The sequence below is a fragment of the Condylostylus longicornis genome, unplaced genomic scaffold, assembly GCF_029603195.1.
Source record: "Condylostylus longicornis isolate FDR11 unplaced genomic scaffold, ASM2960319v2 ptg000084l, whole genome shotgun sequence".
NCBI lineage: Eukaryota > Metazoa > Arthropoda > Insecta > Diptera > Dolichopodidae > Condylostylus > Condylostylus longicornis.
In genome coordinates, this window is record NW_026578052.1 from 7,063,749 (window position 1) to 7,084,212 (window position 20,464).

At 25.4% G+C, this 20,464-nt stretch overlaps 1 protein-coding gene across 1 annotated transcript in view; it reads left to right on the forward strand.

Annotated features, from left to right (window-relative positions):
* The first annotated feature begins 1,484 nt into the window (after positions 1-1,484).
* The window catches only part of LOC129613465 (breast cancer anti-estrogen resistance protein 1), a 105,603-nt gene continuing 86,623 nt past the window's right edge, over positions 1,485-20,464 (forward strand). Inside the window, exon 1 of the mRNA XM_055527547.1 lies at positions 1,485-2,355. Coding sequence (XP_055383522.1) covers positions 2,155-2,355 — 201 coding nt within the window. The 5' untranslated portion in view covers positions 1,485-2,154. The remainder of the gene's footprint in view (positions 2,356-20,464) is intronic.

Consider the following 20,464-nt stretch of genomic DNA (forward strand, 5'->3'; position numbering starts at 1 on the left):
TGTTTCTTCTTTGCTGTTTCTGTTTTTAATTTGTTATTTTTTTTACTTTTATGATAATTTTTTTTGTTGCTATTATACCAATGCCGGTTTCAATCCCATTTAGTTTCATTGAAACCGTTGTGCGGATAACGTCTTTTAAATGAATAATTTTAAAACGACGGAAACTTAAAATTTTTTTCTAATTAAAATATAAACATTCGAATATTGCAAGAAATAACAAAAAAATAAACGAATCAAAAATATCCGTGCTACAAAAAAAATCCACGTAAATAATAAAAAAATAACAAAAGAGTGATTAAAAATAAAAATAATTTATTTACGTGAGATATACGAAACCTTTTTTCGCGCAATAATAAGTGTATAAATTGTAAACCAAAAAAAACAACAAGAAAATCAAATAAAAAATTTAAAAATCAACAACAAACACGACAATTTTTTTAACTGATTAGATACGACGAGTTTTAGTTATTTTTTACCTATTTTTTTTTTACCTTTTTGGAATTGTTTGCAAAAGTAAAGCTTTTTTTCGGTTCGATTTTTAAATACTAAAAAATCAATTTAAACATAAAATATAAATTTACATTGTACATAATACCTAATAAATATACAGTTTGTAAGTGTGTATGTGAGCTCGTAAAGCTAAAGAAAATGATAAGATAAGCTTATCAATTTAAGTATTTCTATACACTTAGATGGCAAAAAATATAATAAAAATTTGTTCTAAATTTATAAATTTTAAATGAATCGAAAAAAAAATTTTTATCACTGATTAGAAATTGTTTGTGTTATTTTATTCGATTAAAAAATTATAAAAAAAAAAAATTGGAAAAAAATTGATTAAAATTAATCGAAATCGATAGTAAAAATTAAAACAAAAAAATTATAACAATAAAATATAATCATTAAACCTTCTATTGTATAGTAGAACTATCTATGTGTACTAAAACTAAAATATAATAGAATTTAATAATTCTGATTAAGGTCATTTTATATATAAGTATAATTATAACAATAGTGCTTCGAAGTCCATAAATGTATTTAAAATCTGCCAATTTAATGTGTGGAATGTGCAATTAATTAATAATAATAATATGTACTAAAAGTTTGTGCTAATCCTGCCATAAGTATATATAAATTTAATTTAACAAGCTAAAATATATTAAAAAAAATTGAATTTATACATTTTAATAACAGCATTTACAGTTAAAAATCATAAAAACCTAATAATCAATTAAACAAATGTATGTACTAAATAAGTACTAATAATTAAAAATTAATAACATAAAATAACAAATCAAATATTTGATAAGGGAAAATAAATTTGACGCATAACAGGTATAAAAATTAAATATTTTTACTTGTTCTAAAATTTAGTACTAAATAATTTTTAGTACTAAAATTTTTTTTCGTCGAATGAAATTAAAAAAAAAAATTGTAATTAGTTTTGCAAAATTAATTTGAATTTTCTGACAATAAAAGTACATTAAAAAACAAATTATTGTTATAAATTCGAAAATCTAATGTTTGCATAATAAGCTTATAATTACAATTCGCAAATAAACATATTATATAAATATGAAGCAGTAAATAATATAAATTGTCAATATTTAAAAAAAAATATTTTAAAATAAAATATATTAATGCAAGTAAACGATTTACATGACACCTTAAATTATAATAATTGCTAACTCATAAACATTTTTAATTCTTTATACGTCTACGTTATAATAATTATAACTCAAAATACATAAGTATATAAGTTGTAATAGTATATATTGTGTGTATTTATTTTATATGTGAACGTGTTTTTATCATTATTAAAATTTGCATAATAAGCATAAATTGTCCTTAAGCTTCTCTTAAATAATTTACATTAAAAGTAAATTTAAAGTTCTCGTATAACAAAAATAAATTTATTTTGTTCGAAAAATTTTAATGTGTACTATTAATAAAATGGAGAATACATAAGTAATATGTAGAATATTTTATGTAATTTTGCTAACATACAAATATAAATATTTTAAATACTTAAGTAATTGCTACATAAAGGAGATAAATAATTAAAATTATTGTTTATTATATTCTAAATATTTGGAGAAAATATTTGAAATTTCAAAATTCTTTAAAATTTTGTTAAAAAAAAATAAATCAAATATGATTGATCAATCACAATCGGTATACAGTAATTGTTGTAATAATGATTCAGCTACAACAATGCCATCGACACCAACATCAGTAACAACAACAATAGGTTTGAATGCATACAATGGTTGTACACAAAATCAGCAACAATCATATATCCAACAGGATTATGATATACCAATTCAAAGAAGGATTAATAAAACAATGCTAAAGGTAAGAATATAAAAATATTAATATATAACGTAAATGTATGAAATAAACATATAAGGTATGAATATGGTTAAAGCTATATTAAAGATTGACTTATCTTTCATACATTTGGAATTTATCAAAACTTTGTTACTTATATGTATACTGCATAAACATTTACAAATTTCAATTTATTTGAATTAAAGACTCAAGTAGACTTATTCATCTAATAGGCTCAAGTTACTTTTCAATTCCAGTGCATTGTTCGATAACCAAACGTATTTGTTGTAGTTGTATTATCATATAATATTGAACATAACTGTAAATTTTAATTAATTTTCATATGAATGCATTTTCCATAAAATTGTATAAGTATATGAAAATTTTATAGTTATACAAAAATTTTAATCTTTGTCTGGGCCCTAGTAAAAATGTTAGTTTAATTATCAACTTTTATAACTTACTCGACTATTACACAAGATAAGTATGCAATATAAAATTTTAAACAATAGAAATTTTGTAGGTATATACGATAACTGTTTTCCAATTAATAATGGATTTATGAAATTAGACTACACAACTTATATAACTACTTAATTGTTATAATCTTTATCAAAACAAAAACAAAAAAGTTGTAATAAAATGCTTAACTTTCAATAAATTTTTATTTTCTTTTATTCTCCATTCATAAGTTCCATATACATTTAAATTAGAATTAAAAGTTTAAGGTCTATTGTAAAAAATTTCTTAAGAAAATTACGCCCAAAAAAAAATAAACAAATTTCTTCCTGGAATTTGCGAATATTTTTGTATTAATCGAAATTTAGTGCGGGTTTATTGTAGCTACTTAGTGATAAAACTAGCAATATTCTACTCTTAAGGAGTCCACGTAGGATTCCTCATTAATAAATTGCTGAATAATAAATAAAAGAATTTTAGAAACTGTTTTCTTGAACAGTAGACAGTATATATATTCCGTTTTTGAAAACAGATTAAATTTATAAAAATGTGAAGCTTTCAAAGATTTTAAGTTTTTGTTCGAAAGGCATTAGGGTAAAATTTTGAAATATATGTAACTCATGATGATTTGTAAATTAATCCCAATTTCATTTAGAATTTTTCGACTTTAGATTATGAGTTAAATACACTTGATTAGCTTAATATTGTTATTCAAAGAAAAAATTTATTTTATAAGTATTAAAATTATAATTAGTTTTTATTCAAAGTTCAAGTAATTTTATATTTTTTGATACACAATATTTATTAAAAAAATATTATAATTATTAAGAAAAGACATTCTTCTACCTGTAGTGTATAAATTCGATGTTATATGAGGTAAAATTATCTTATGTGTATTTAAAATACTTTAATATACTTAGTTCCGTCTAATTTCAACGATTAAAGCACAATAATGCTCTAAAAGTAACTGTTACCACGTTACATGCATATGTTATCATATTTATGCGTATAGTTACATAATCATAATTTAAGTACACACAACTTTATTTTCGAGTTTGGTTATTCATATATAAGGATTTAAATATGTGTGCGTAAGGTAGTAGTGAGTGACCTCTTTGTTAGAAAGAAAGAAAAACAACAATCCAAAAAAAATTTTCGCTTATTTTATATTTTTTGACATTTTAAAGTTGAAAATTTGGATTTTAATTTTTTTTATAGTTGATTAATCACTTTTACTTTTTTTTTCTTTGATAAAAAAATTTCGCGGAAAAATTTATTCATTTGGAGTAAAGTGCAAAAATTTGAATAAATTTATAATTAAGATAAATTGGAGAAAAAATTTTTGCATAAGAGTTTGTCTGGATTTAATTTGTCTTTTAACTCCGTTGATTAACCACTTAAATCGTGTTATCATTTTTTGAATAATTATTTCCTTATGATTCCAACTGTCTGCTATGAACTTAAAGATGTTTATGTTAGTATTTCTACCGACTATGTTCTGCAAAACAAGTGATCTTTGGTCTGGATTTCATTTCAAACACAGTTAGTCTATTGCGGAATGTGAATATTGTGTGACGTGACAATATGACAAAATCATCAGCATAAGCCTGGACGAAGCAGCATATTAAAAAGCCCATTTGCCACCAAACTCTAAATTACCGGAGATGGAATATCCGTAGAGAGATGGTGGCATCCACGTCTCTACTCGTTAAGGCATTCGTAATTGTCTTATGTAAACTGTTGTCAAAAACCACTCAATCTCCAAAAACGCACATAGCTCCACCTTTTTTGTTCTGTTTTCCTATCGAGGGTGCTAGTAAGCCGGAACAAAGAGGTCTTTGTCAACCTCCTTGAACGATATGCATGCTGACAATCGCTTAGCGGCCTTTTATCAGTCCGGATATATTTCACTATTATATTCTCATCGTCTTGAATAAAAACGATAGATAATCGGTCTGAATGCTTTGGGTACCATATTCCTTTTTCCTACCTTGGGGATAAAAACCACCATAGCCATTGCCAGTATTCTGCGGTCTAAATATTCTTATTAAGAAAGGTATAATTTGTTCCACCCCCCAGTGTGTGATCTCGATTATCTAAAGACACAAAGTGAGTTCGATTACATAGTGTTACCGTAAAATCAAAAACATTGAAACCTATAAAGTAAAAATTAGATTGCAAGGTGCATTATGATTTTTTATTAAAAATAAATAATTTATTGAACTGACCGAAATAAATAACACTTTTTTTTTATTTGGAATTTTCATAAAATTTTTATAACCTCATTTTAAAATTTTAACACTTTATTTATTTTTAAATTAACACGCAATTTTAATGCAATTTTTTTAAAATTTACTGAACACTAAAATGGAAAATTAATCAAACGAAATAAGTGTAGTACCTAGATGAATTTAAGAGCAAAAAAATGTTATAATTGACATGCAACAGTTATATTATATGACTGTGTACATACATATGTATGTATATTTAGTCGTAGTATACAAATATTGACATTAATACAAAATATACCGTTAAAACGACTGTATATGTATCTACAGTTAAAAAATAAACAAATGTTAAAATACACAATAGTCGTACATACTTGTATATAATATGTATGTAATATGTATGTATCACATTTAAAAAATAAAAAAAAAAGAACACAAACAAAAGACAATAATAAAATTCATTTTATACATTCGATTTTGCTTTAGGCTATAATAAAAGAAGGTGGTATAAACACACGAACATTTAATAAAATAATTTCAATATTGGCGCCCTCTGCTGTTATTTTATTCATTTTATTATTATTTATTCGCATTATTTTTCCCCCTCTATTTTATTTAATTTTTTTTTTGTTTTTTTTTGCAAAAATTTTCACTGGAATGTAAAAAACGCTTTTAAACGGAACTTTATGATTTGGCAAGGAAACGTCATCGAGTTGTTTCTACTTATATTTTGATGAAAGGAAGGGAAATTAAAATATTTTTGTATAATATTAAAATATTAAAATTGTGATTTTATTAAAATTTTAAATGTATTATCGCTAATATAATATTATGCTAAATTACATTTCGAACATGAAAGTTGAATAAATCAAAAAAACTGGAAAGTAATGATCGAAATGTAAAACAAATTTTACAAGAAGAAGTTCCAAGAACCCACAAGGCTATAATGAGTTTTTCAACATAAATAATCAAATTTTGAAAATAGCGTATATTTCAGCCACCATTATTGAAGCGTAACCTAAAGCATAATAACAATTTGAAAATTTAACAGGTGGGCTGAAAAGTCCGTATCGTTTCTATGAGATGGCGCCAACAGAATAAAATTCATACCCTTCTTAGGTAAAACCAACCTTCAAAAGATGCCTGTCAAAATTTGACAGCTGTCGGATCATTAGTTTGTGAGTTATCGTATCGAGAGTGACGCTAATCGTTATTTTTGAAAACCATGGAAAGTCAAGAGTTTCGTCTGTTAATGAAACATTATTTTTTGATGAAAAAAAGTGCCGTTGAATGCAAGAAATGGCTTGATGGACGAAACATGGCTCCACCACTACACACCGGAGTCAAACCGTCAGTCGGCCGAGTGGACGGCTGCATCTGAACCACCTCCGAAGCGTCGAAAGACGCAACGGTCAGCAAACAGAGATCATGACCTCTGTTTTCTGTGATCCGCGAGGAATCATTTTCATCGACTATCTCCAAAAGGGCCAGACCATCAACAGCGACTACTATATGGCCAAGAAACGGCCACAAATGAAGAAGAAAAAAACAATGCGCCGTGCCACAAGTCCACGTGGCGAAACGATGTCGAAATTGCACGAATTGGGCTTCGACTTGCTCCCCCATCCACCGTATTCCTCGGACCTTGCCCTAAGCGACTTTTTCCTCTTCTCGGACCTTAAGAGATTGCTCGCTGGAAAAAAATTTCACACCAACGAAGAAATCATCGCCGAAACTGAAGCCTATTTTGAGGACAAGTCGAAGGATTACTACCGGAAGGGTATCGAAAAACTTGAAGACCGTTATAATCGCTGTATCGCTCTTGAAGGCAACTATGTTGAATAATAAAAGCGAAATTTGTCAAAAAAAATATTTTTTCATTGAAACGATACGGACTTTTCAGCCCACCTGTTATTTATGTAAGTTCATAAAATTTGGTAAAACCAAATTATTTACATTTTTTTCTAAAAACTCAATTTCCACATTTCTAATTTAAATTGTCATTTTCTTGAAATATTACTTTATTGACATATTATATTTTAAATATATGTATTTAACCTTCACTTCCGAAAAATCCGAAAAAGTCTTTCGAAATACAAAACGATCGTAACATAATCGTAGGACGGTTACAATAAATTAATCAATTTTAAACAAATATTCTAATGTCAATACCAATAATTATTCACTAAACTTTTCCCAGAATTCGTAAATTTAATTAAATTCGTGAATACAATAATATTATACGGGAACATGTTTTTGTACGGAACATTTCGAAGAAAATTTCGAAAGAATTTTAAATATTTTCAAAAGAATTTCATTTCATTGGAATTCCCCAAAATTTAAGTGTACGTTAACGATTGTCTTCATTCATTCACTTTTTAACCTTCTGTTATAAGTGAGTAACAAAAGAAGAACAAACATAATCAACAATTTATTTAATTTAAGTTAACAATATTACTTATTCATTCATATTCAAAATTTCCCAAAAAGTATTTAACAATAAAACTTCATTTTAGTTTTAATTTACATACACTTATACTTAATTTTGGAATATTAAAACAATTTCAGCACGTCTATGAAAATTTAATAAAAAAATATTATTTCTTAAAGTTGTAAATGAATTTTACGCGTCCATACAGTACGTATTTGAATGCGACCAACAATTATTTACAAAAAAAATAAGCAAAAACAAAATGCACTCTTTGACCTTCTCATGCACACAGTTTTTAGTGCCTATGATTATTCACTCTTTTGTTTTCATTTCAATCACTTCATTCATCATTTTTTTGTTTTCAATTTTTTTGAAAATTCAACTTAAACTTCAAAATACATTTAAACAAACATAAGTGTTATATTATTTTTATTTAACACTTTAAATATAAACCAAGGAGCAAAAAAAATGGCCTTTATTCCGGAATTGTTTCAATTTTTTTCTGTTTTCCCCCAAAACTCTTCTTCAATTTAATTTATGTTTATGTTTTTTTTTTGGTTTCGAACTGACCTATGAATTAACATTGTAACATCAAAAGATCAATCGAATCATTTTAAAGGCGGCATTTTTTTTTTAAACGTAAATTTTTTTTTTAAGTTTTGTTGTTTTCTTTAATTATCACTATGAAGTATATTTAAATATAGAGTAAAAGAAACTATCAATTTCCGGTTGGCACTTCAACAAAATTGTTGCAAAAATAAAAACTAAAAAAAAAATGTAAAAAAACAAATTTGTAGTCAATTAAAATATTGAAATTTGATTTTGAGTAAGTACTTACACTGAAGAGAAAGTAAAACAGAAAAAGAAGATGAAAAATTGAAAGTACTTGAAATAGAAAAAACTTAATTGATTCTTCTATTTTGTTTTGTTTCACCCGAAGCTGTCAACATAATTTGGACGGACAGGGGTATCGGCTCGCCAGTTATTCTATGACTGTTAAGATATGTATTTTAAATACTGCGAAACTAACCGCGTACAACTGGAAAACAAATAACAGGAATATCTAGTTTTATGTGACATCCGTTACTGTGAATAACAAACGTTATTCAAAGTAATGTTTATCGTAAATTGCGGTATTACGGTACAAAATTGATAGCTACAGCTTTCAACTTTAATAAACAACGGCTTGATGTATAGAAATGTCAGCATTCTTGGTCGGTTACAAATTCTGTGTTATTCAGTCATTCCTATCTTACCGTTTTTCAGTTCATTCGCTCTTCCCTTTTGTTTCGATAATAAATTTTTTTCCAACTTCAGTTAACTCATATAACTTGGATGTGATCAAGATAAGTAGTACTTGCTCGAGAAGAAATGCTCGTGTGTAGATCACTCCAAACGGGGCTAACCTTGATCTTAATATATGGATATGGAACAGTACTTAAAAGTCAATATGTATGCGTTATCAAAAATCACAAAATAAAATATTTATAAGTGCCTGTTTAGCATTATTTTTGTTATTTTTAGTAAAAAAAAATTATTTTTAAATTTACAATTTTCCGAAATCCCCATTTCATCAGAAATTATTAATTTTCAATTTAGTATCCTTCTCTTATTTTTTTTTATTTTCTTTTTTTGTTTATATTTTTAGGGTTCACTTGTTCTCATTCATTTCATCAATAATAACACTTTTCTAAATTCTTATTGATTAAATCAAAATGTTTGAAATGCTTACGATTTATTCAAGTTGAAAACAAAGAAGGATAGAATCTAAAGTATCTGAATAAAACATGACTCAACATGTCGGTAGAAATCATAAAATGAAATGAGAATAATACAGAGATAAATACATCGAAATGCTCATGAGAATTTGCTCTACCTTTTATTTATTTTAAAGGTCTTCCGGTAGCGTTACAATAATTTTATAAAACATAAATTAAGCCTATAAGCTTTACAAATAAAATATATCGAAATATCTACATACTGTTAAGGAAAAGATTAAAGATGAATAAAGTTTATAACATATTTATGTGTGTATGCATGTTGTTTCTCCGTAAAAAAAAACAATAAAATTCGGGATATCAAAATTTAATATCAATCCCATACCGTCAATTTTATTTCGTTTACTTATATTTTGAGTCGAATAAATGGAATAAAACAAAAGTAATATTTACTTATAAATATTTAAGAAAAATTTTATTATAGATACGTACACACATACATACATAATTACATAATACAGCAATATTAATATTTGAGTATACTCCATACTTAATGCTTCATAAGTACTCATTTTTAGCTGTGTTTTCGATAATCAATTTATAATATAGCACTCTTATGTGCTCAAAAAAATATTTAAGAATTAGATAAAATGCAATATTAGTATTACATGTAAATAGCATGAAGCGAGAGAGGAAATCAAACTGTTGCTAATGTCTAGCTCCAAGCCAAAATAAGCCAAAATAATAAATTCTAACAAAACTAAAAAAGTTATTGAAAAAGTCTAATTTAAAGACTCGGCACGAAATCTAGAACTTCTTAATATCAAATATATCAGTTACTTTTTTTCGTTACTTTTTTACTATAAATTACTTTTTTTGAAATTACTTTGTTCGGTCAAAATTGATAAATTTATTACAACTTTAATTAAGGTTTCCATATTTTTTTTAAACTTTTATAATAAAAATTTAAATTGCAAAAAATTAACTTGACCGAAATGAGTACTCGAGTGTAATTTAGATAAAATATAATGAAATTTTATTTATAAATTAAAAATTTATCTAATATTTTTCATTATTATTTATGGATTATGAATAACAAAAATTATTTCCAAAATCTCTAATTAATCTAATTGATAATTATTAATTATTATTTCCGGTTTTTAAATATAAATTTAAGTAATTCCATTGTGATTATTATAAATATACCTTTAGATATCTATTTTTCTATATTTATATAGTAATTAAATCCCATTAAAATTGCAAAAGAATAATTTGTTGCAATTTTCAAACCACCGAATAAATTATAATCAATTAAAATAATTTTATAAAATATAAAATAATATAGATTAAATAAAGTGCATTGAAATTTTTATGATTTTAAGTGTATATTTAATTTTTATTTTAATTAGTTTGATATCAGTACTTTTATGGAATCAAAGATAAAAGAAGCAAAGGGATGTAAACATCAATACAAACAAGAATTATAGAAAAAAATAGTTGTATTTAGATTTTATAATATTGCAACCTCAAAGATAATTACAAAGTTTAAAAAGGAAATCGATTCTTTTCATTAAATCTTCTTAGAAAACGTACAATATTGAGTGGCGCCCTACGTTGGACCATAAAAATTTTTGTTTTGAAGGTCAAGTATAGCTATTAAATTAAGTTATTGTTGAAATATAGTGAATATTAAAAAATATAGTGAATTTAACATATATTTAAGAAATCGAGAGGATATTTGGTATAAGAGCAGCTGAAATAAATAAAACAATTGATAATATATTAGTCACTCACAAAAGGAAATGGTTAATTTTTAGCAAATAAACGTAAACAAATCAATTGTCATGTTTCCAAAACTCACGTACAATAAATAGTTTTCCAAAATAAAATTTGTAAATTATCCAGTTTCTTTAAACAAACTATAGTACTAAAAATTGAGATCATTCTGTTTAAGTAGTTGGAGCATTAAAATATTTTCAAAAATTCCGCCTTTATTCTAAAATAAATTGCTATAAGTATTGTTTCAACCATTTGTAGGAAAAAAAAATTAAAAAAACAAAAAAATATTTAACAAATTATCGAAAAATAACAAATAAATTTTTCGTTATTTTTTAATTATTTCGCAGGCTTCTCTCCCCCTCCTCTCACATTTATATTTAAATTTCCTTATTTTTTTATTGTAACATGCCGAATATTATTGGCATTTTGTTATTTTTTCTTTTAAATGTTAATAATTTTTGTGAAGGTGATTAATGATAAAACAATTTAATTGTTTTTTTTTATTGAATTCTAATTCCAGTTTTTCTATTTTTATTAAAATTTAATTTTTTTTATTGATTTTCATAAAAAAAACGTTAAGTAAAGTGTTAAAAATCAGAATCGATTAACATCTTATTTATCAAAAGTTAATATTTAATAAAAAAGAAAACAAAAAAGATTTAAATGTCATGTTTTTCATAAATATTTTTTGATATTTCAATAAATTAAAAATGAAATGTCATCATTCTTTTATTTGACACAATAGGTATATAAATTGTGTGTACTCCTCTTTATGTTTAGAATAAATAGGTATGTTATGTAACTTACTAAAGCTAAACGGCTTGTTAGCTTGTGTAGTTACTCGAAAAACATGTAATAAAAATTATAAACTAGTTTTTTCGAAAAAATTTAGACACCACATAAAGTGTTTTATAATATTATTATAATAAATTATTTTTAAAATAATTAAATAAAATTGGCTTTATATTAAAATTCCCATATTTTAGTATAATTCCCATTTAAGTCAAATTAAATACCTTATTTAAAACCTACCTGTGGAAAATTTAAATTTTTATATGATATTATAAAAAAAAAGATATTTTTCTTAATAATTTATTAATTTTTTTGGAATTTTAATATTTTCTTATAATAAAGTTTACGTAATATTCCGCTATTTTAAGAGTTCATACATCACCACTTGAAATGATCACTAAAAATATTTTCAATTTATTTTTACATTGTTCGAAAAATTCCTTTAAAATTCAAGGTATTTGTGAAATATCTACATACATAATGAATTGATGAGGTAAAATATTTTTGCAATTCAATATGACACAAGAAAAAGTTTATATTAACTTTATAAAAATAAAAATATAATTTTATTTTATACTTATTGTTTACTAAAATGCAAAAAATTTTAAGTGTTAATATTAAACAATAGTGAACTAAAATGATTACATTTTATATTTTGCTATTTTTTCATTTTTTTTCTAAAATGGACGGCCTTGAATGACCTTGTAATGTTTGCTATTTAATATACCATATTATACAATAATTATAACGTAACAAGTTCAAAAAGTTTACTTTTATTCTCGATTGGAACAGTTTTACTCCGAAAATATGAGTAGTCTGGTTAAATTTTGCTTCGAAAATTCGTTAAAAAAATTCGTTTCGATGAAGAGCAAGTCATCTCGGAATATTCATGCAAAGCATTACTCAGAAGTATGCTTAATAAAGCAACTTTCTAAGAAAAACATTTATAAGGCTCTAAGAACCAACCACATTCTGTACTGTACTGTTCAACTCTAAGAACAGTAAATAATTTCCCAGAAACTAATATGGTAATAATTGATGTGATATTTCTAACATGCTTAATACTTGATACATTATACCCTTAATACAAAAATTTTAAATTAATTTGTTAGGTACAAAACTAATTTGATGAAACTAGTTTGCACATTTAAGCACTAATTAAACAAATCACCGAATTTTTACTTTTTTTCAAGAAAACGGCAACACTTAATAAAGTATTATATTTTTTTAAATGTTAATACGTAAATATATAAGTAATTCGTATAAAAACTATGATTAGTTGAAATATAATAATAATAAATTAAGTTCAGTCAGTAGTAAATCAAATAATCTTTAAGATTATGAAATAAGTAAATGCTATTTTCAACTTGTTACGTACACTTTTACATGCACATATAACAATTATATATAGGAATGAGCAATACTCGTATCTATGTATTTAACTCGAATTAAATAACAATGAATGGTGTATCTTATAATAATTATTCCGATTAAATTAGGTTTATGTAGACTTATAGGTTTAAAGTTTTATTAATTAAGAATGAGATGTACTTAAATAATAAATAATATTTTAACGATTTGTCATGATCACATTAAAAACACGTGACAACAATGCAGTTTTCTTTACTTAAACATGTAAGTATTTCATAGTGCATTAATTGTACGCAAACACTGGATTATTAAAAACTTTTGAATGAACTAATACGCTAATACGGTGGATGGATACGCTAATACGGTGGAAACTCTTTATTGACAGCAAGTTCTTCTTTCAAATCGAGCCACATATGATTCTGAAAAAGAAAAGCGTGGCGTAAATGTATCTTGTGTAAATGTAAGAATATGCGCCTGCTATTTGCTTAATCTAACAAATTGATGTACAGGCAAATTGGGCTTTTCTATACATTTTTCTATCTAATTGAAGCGCCTCTAATACAGATTAAACTGTATGAGTGGATAAACAAACTTAAATTGCTTACATCAATTCACACCTATACTTTATTTTAATTGTCATCGTCGCCATTCGTAGAAGTGTTTTTCACCATTTTTGCTTTTTAAACGTAAATTTGATAAGATAAGTGTATAGAAAATTTTCTACGAATCAATAAAAATAAAATGTTTATTCGATCTATTCGTTTTTTATCAGTTCATTATTTTTATTTTATTTTTTTATAATTAAAGTCTAATTCTCATTGTTTTTTTTTTAAACTTAAACAATTTGTGATAGCTAAAAAAGAATAATATAATTATTAAACTAACTTTTTTAATTAATTTTATCTGGACCCCATATTTTCCTTTGAAATTAATATTTGTACTTCTATTAGTGTACACTATACAGAATCAAATATTTTAACTAGTTACTTATGGCATAAGACAAAAGGTACTTATTTTATGTTCCATTTTACTTTTAAAGTGCAACTTATAATTCGAAATTGAAATTTTAAAAATTAAATACTTCAATATTTAAAGAAAATAATTGAAAATACCCTTGAAATTTCCGATAAGAAAATAATAAATTTTATTGTTTATCCATCAACATCTTATTTATTCAAGAAGCAATTTCATATTGTACAAGCACTTAATAAAAAAAAATATTATTGAAGATTAATTTCTATTGAAACATAATAATGAAGTGTGTTGTTTTAAAAAGCTTTACAAATCGTTTAAAAAACGCTACATAGGTAAAATAATTGCTCTATAATCTACAATAACATTATGTTAATTTATATTTTGCAGACGTCATTTCATTGTACTAAGTTATCTGTAGTATTGGCATTTTCAAATCTTATAGCATTTTTCTTGACAACTACATATAGGGTTCATCTAGGTGTAGCATTATCGTGATACTCCATGTATTTTATGAGGGTAGTAAGAGTACTTTTTTGACCCAGGCACTAGGCCAACAAAAAGGCCTATCGGCAAGCTCCAAAAAGAACATCCCACAACCTCCATGTAATCCAATTCCAAAGACCATCTATCTGAATCAACCAACCTCTTTGGCGAATCTCAAAAGCCACGTGAAAGACCCTTCGGACAGGTCCCCCAAGACGCGCTTTCTCTGCTACATCAAAGACGGATAGCCATGAAGAACATGCTCCACATCCTTCACCTTCACCATATCCTGACAACCACGACATATATTTGTCGTGGCGACCCCAAGCCTCCTGGACACTTTTTCCAAGAGGCAATATCCTGTCAGCACCCCATCAGTATGCTGAGATCAGCCCTACTATACCTCAACAACCTCCTCTACCTCCTTTTGCATGTGAGTAACGCTGTTTTCGAAGAACCCACATTTTTGACTCCAGCAGTTACTTTCGCTAGATAATTATGTAATAATTACTTTTTGTGAATAATAAATTGTAATTGTTACTCCTTACTTACTCCTTAATATTACTGTGACAATCATCAACAAGCATTCAACTGCCTGACAGTTTAATTTCATAAAACATAATAGTATGAAATGTTAAATGTCATACTTATAATATAAAATTTCTATAAAAAATTTTCAACATTTTGGAAGTAAATTAAATTTTTAAAATTCTTTTTCAAAAATATTTTAATAGCATTCATTAATCTCTTAATTTCTAAAAAGAAAAAAAAAATTTTAATGCCTTTTTATTACTAAATTAATAAATAAATCATTAATTTTTTTCACTCTATTATAATTTCCTAATTTTATTTTATATCTTTTTACAAAATATGCTTAATGATTTTTTATTTTTAAATTCTAATCTAAATAAAATTAATAAAAATAATATAAACAAAAACAAAAATTTAATGACATTATACTGACAACTAACTTACTTACACAATGTAGATGGCGTGATGCAATGACAAACACTTCAAAAGTGCACAATGTGTGACATCATCATATCTGACATTTTTTACTTTATAATACTTAAGTATTATTTCAACATTCACCCACTGTTCTCGATTTAGTGATTTGCTATTGTATTGGTTCTGTACCTTATATTCCTTCACATTTGAGTACAACAACAAAAAATCATTAAAAAATAACATTATTTTTAACATTTTACCACAAGAAAACAAAAAAAAATTGTTTACGTTATCATTAATTACAATATTAACAGTTTCGAGGATAATAGGAAAATGAAAGAGAACGCGTGCATTGCCATCATAATTCCGTTAAACAAAATGAATATTTATAGCGTGATGAACTTATCGTCTTTTTAGTTTTTTTTTTCTTTTTTTACTGTAATAATTTGTTGTGTCATTAAAACTATAAAAAGAAAATAAGTATAAGAATAAATTTAATAGTATAAAAGAGAAATAAAATAGAATCACATTGCATGTGTTTTATTACAAAAAATTTTCAATTTAGTTGGCTGACCTCAGTCACTTTGATATGCGTATAGTCAATAAAACAGTTGCAACAAACCATTTCTTATATATTCATGGGCCAAAATTAATTTGTTTTTATATGCTTGTGGTTTTTATCTGATTGAATTGACATAAACGTCTTTATGTAATAGAATTGAATTGATAACTGATAAGGGAGAGTAAATGCATTCAATTACTCACAATAACTTACATTGAATTTTGTACAAAAATAATAAATTATTCAATATCTGAACTGTCTATTTTCAGTACGCAATTTTAAGCAAATATTGTTCTCCTTTCTTTCTTAACTGTCTAAAATTTGAGTTACTAACTTTAGAGTTGCCGTTTAAATCAAAAACACACTCTTTTTTTTTTGAAATGTCAAAGCGTTTTTATAGTCAAACTGTGGTTTCTTCACCTTTCTTTAAATATCAAAATGTTTCTGTCAAAACAACAAACATTTGAAAATACTCGTGTTGCTACTCTCTTTCTATCTTGCTGTAGGTTTTGCATCACTGATTTGTTATACAATAGCAATTGCTATCTGTTTTTAATCACACTTAATAGATTCTGTCTCTTTATGATTCCCTTTTTTTTCTTTTTATTGTTTTGATATTTATACATAAATTTGTACAAATATACATATTTTGATTGAGATATAATCATTCATTTTATTTGCTATCCTTCCTTGTTCGTTGCACCCAACAATAAATAAAATGTATTAAGTAAAGAATTGAAGAGGAATTTCTTTTTATTATTTTGTTGAAAGAAAAAGAGGCAAAAAATTGAAATCATTGACTTAAATAAAGGGCAAAATAAACATTGTAAAAATTGTAAAAGAAATTCCAATCACAAGAAAAAAAATCCATTTTCATCTCTACGATTATTAAAATATCAGCTGTATAAAATAGTAAAGAAAAAAAGGGCTAATTATAATACTCTTAAATTCTTTTTTACAATAAAAAATAGAATTACATTTTAAGTGACTTTAATGCTTGTCAATGCATTAACAACGACAACAACGGCAAAAAGAAATAAAAAAGCCACAAGACAAGCATGAAATTTATTCGATTTAAGTTGCCTATTATAAAATATTATAGTGACTTCTTAAGAATAATTATTGTCACACTAAAAAAACGGAATGTGATGGCATTCCATCACAATCCGTCATTTATTTTCCTTCTCTTTTATTATATTACAGAATACAACGAAACACGGAATATAATTAAATTGTAGAAGAATTGTGTATAAAATTAAAATGGATTAAAAAAAAATTTTTTTTTATAATAAAAAAAACTTTTGAAAAGAATTTTTCAATTTAATTGTCAGATTAATTCTATTTTATTTCTTTTTCATTTAGAAAGAGATGAAATGAGGAAAAAGTAAAAAAGAAAGATATAAGTATATGTATAAGAAAATAACATGATAAACAACGGAATTACGTAACATTGGATTTGCTTCTTTGATTTCTTCTTTACAAAAAAATCTTTTTATAAAATCGTCACCACTACTTTTTGTTTACGTAGGATGTACTAATAGATACTAATATTACTCAAATCGTATACATGTAGATATAATAAATCGTAAGTAGGTCTGATCGTGAGTCAGTGTCTGCATATGATAAACTATTGCCACTTTGTCACGGAAGAGTAATCCTATGAATTCGCCTTTATTTTCTGCAATTTTACGCTGTTCATATTTTTGCGATACTGCGAGAGCGACAGTTGTGCGAGATATGGCAGGAATGTCGTTGTGGCAATTCAGTTTATATTGGCAATGACAACAACAATACTTTAATCAAAAATAATCCGAAAAAAAACTTATTTTTATTTATACTGTTATTAATTTTTCAATTTCTTCTCGTTTTATTTTTTGCATTGTTTTTTTACTTTTTATTTAATTTTTCCCTAATTACGATAATAAGGGTTGTTCTCGCAGTTTTGATTTCCAAACTAAAAATGACGTCTGTCATTCCATTGTCATCGCATATTGCAGCGACGAATACTCAATTTTCCAAAATTCTTCGACTGCAGGTGTCGCTATCGCAGTTTCGCAATGTGAACAGTCCATTAGTTACGAAATGTCAATCTTGGTCTTCAACTATATGCGGTTACTTTCTCACCGCCTAATTCGTTTCATTTAAATATTTGGGAGGATTATGACTTTGAAATAATACTAGAAAATATTTTTTTCCGTATCAAACAACGGCCTGACTGTAATCTTTCGAAATTTTAGAAGCAAACATGCAAATACTAAACATGACATTATAAATTTCCTTTTAATTATGAAGAGCTCTGAATATTCCCTGTGGTTACTAGTAAAAACTGTCTATTTAATTTACTTTAAATTTTTCAATTTTCCTTTTAAGATAAAAATTAATTTTTCATTTAATTTTCATTTCGTTTTTTTATTATTTTGCTTTCACATTTGAAAATACGCGTTTCATTAAACGCATATATTAAAGACTTGACGCTAGTACTCACGCACATATATACAATGATTCAAATATAACTATTATTAATGCTTTTAAAACTGAGAAACCATTTGTAAAATACTTACCTAGTAAAATTCAAAATACAAAAATCATTCATAAATTAAATTCAAGCAATAAAAATAACAAACAAAAAGCAATAATAACCAAGTAATAAATTAGCAAAACATAAAAGGAAGAGATGAAAATCTATTTAAAACCATTTTTATTTAAACATCTAAAAGATTAATAGATAAGTACAAAAAAAAAAGAGTAACTATATGCACATACATACAAACAGGATATTATTTTTCATTTCTTTCAACTTATAATTTTCTTACCTTCTACTTCTTTAACTCTGATTTTTCTCCTTTTTTATTATTATGTAACTATGGTCTTATAAGTATAGGCAAAAATATAAAGAAAAAGAAAAACGGATGAATTTCCTGACCAACCAAGCCAATTCAGGCAATTTACAATAATCTGACACAGACAGTGTTACCGATAGCATTCATTTTTTTTCTTGCCGTCTATTTGAAAAATTAGTTTTTTATGCTATTTTTTTGTTTTTGATTTGTTAATTTTCGATTCCATTGCCTTCGTACATATTTAGTATTCGCCAGTGATTTCTAATACAAGAGAAAATCAATAAAAAAAAGAGAAAATGCAAAAAAACATTTAAGGATTATGTTAAGAGAGCGACAGAAGGAAAATGGAAGAAAAATGGAGAGAAAAATGGAGGTTAAGACAAAATTTAAAGATTCCCGCTCAGATTTCAAAAAGCATTTTCTGTTTATTTTTAATCTTTACGTATATACGTACGCATGTAATGATATCTATTTTTAGTAGAAACACGCAAATAAATATGTTTGTATATTTACGTCTGCATTTGTAAATAATTACATTCAGTTAGACATTTTACATTGTGTTTGTAGGTATGTACATGTAGAGTTGTTCGAGTTTTTTTTTTCTTAAATGTTATTAATTTGAAAAATTGCTAGTTTGTTTTGTAATTTTTCTTACTTTATTATTTTCTAATTTTCTATTTTTACACAAAACGCAGTCAGACTTTTATTGTTAAGCTTTTTTTTTCTCTTCTTTATTAACATGTGAGTTTTGAAAATTGAAATGCCGTTAATAGGATTGCAGTAAAATAAATTTTGTAAATGAATGAAGAGTCATTTGACAGATCGAACATATTTTCTCAGAATAATTTAGAGCTCAGCTTATTCAGATAAATTCAAAATAATCCCAAGTCACTTAGGGACCATGCAAATACCTGAAGTATACTTGAAGTATCTTGACAGAATACGGCCAAAAATAATAATAAAGATGGATTAAATATACAAATATTGAATTTTCCAGTTGTTTGTTTTAAGCTTATACAGGGAATAATCTAAATTTAAAACGTCTTTAAACTTTTTATATAACAAAGGCTTTTCTAATTTGGAAGAAATTTAACCATGTTCAAAGTGGAAAGACTTGAAAATTTTGAAAAAAAGTTGGAAAATAACCTTTATTAACAAAATAAAGATTTTTATAAAGTCAAAGCTATCCCTAAATTTTAAATCGTGTTTGAACACTGCTTATGATACACGCTGTGAAAGCTTTGTGATCATATAATACTAGTTTCGAATAAAAAATTCTCAAACTATAAAAAAACCTATAACCTTCTTATTTCTATTATAAGTATTGTAATTCGGATTTTTCTACCAGACTAGACGTACACTCATACTTTTGAGTTCATTACTAAATAATTTTTTTTAACATAAATTTAAGTCAGTGTTTTGGACCAGTTAATCAATAGTTTTTAAATTAATAATGAAAGGCTGAACACATATTATGTATCTACATATCTTGTACACACTTATAATAAAATAATAAATACTTGTACGTATTTTAATAATATTTTATA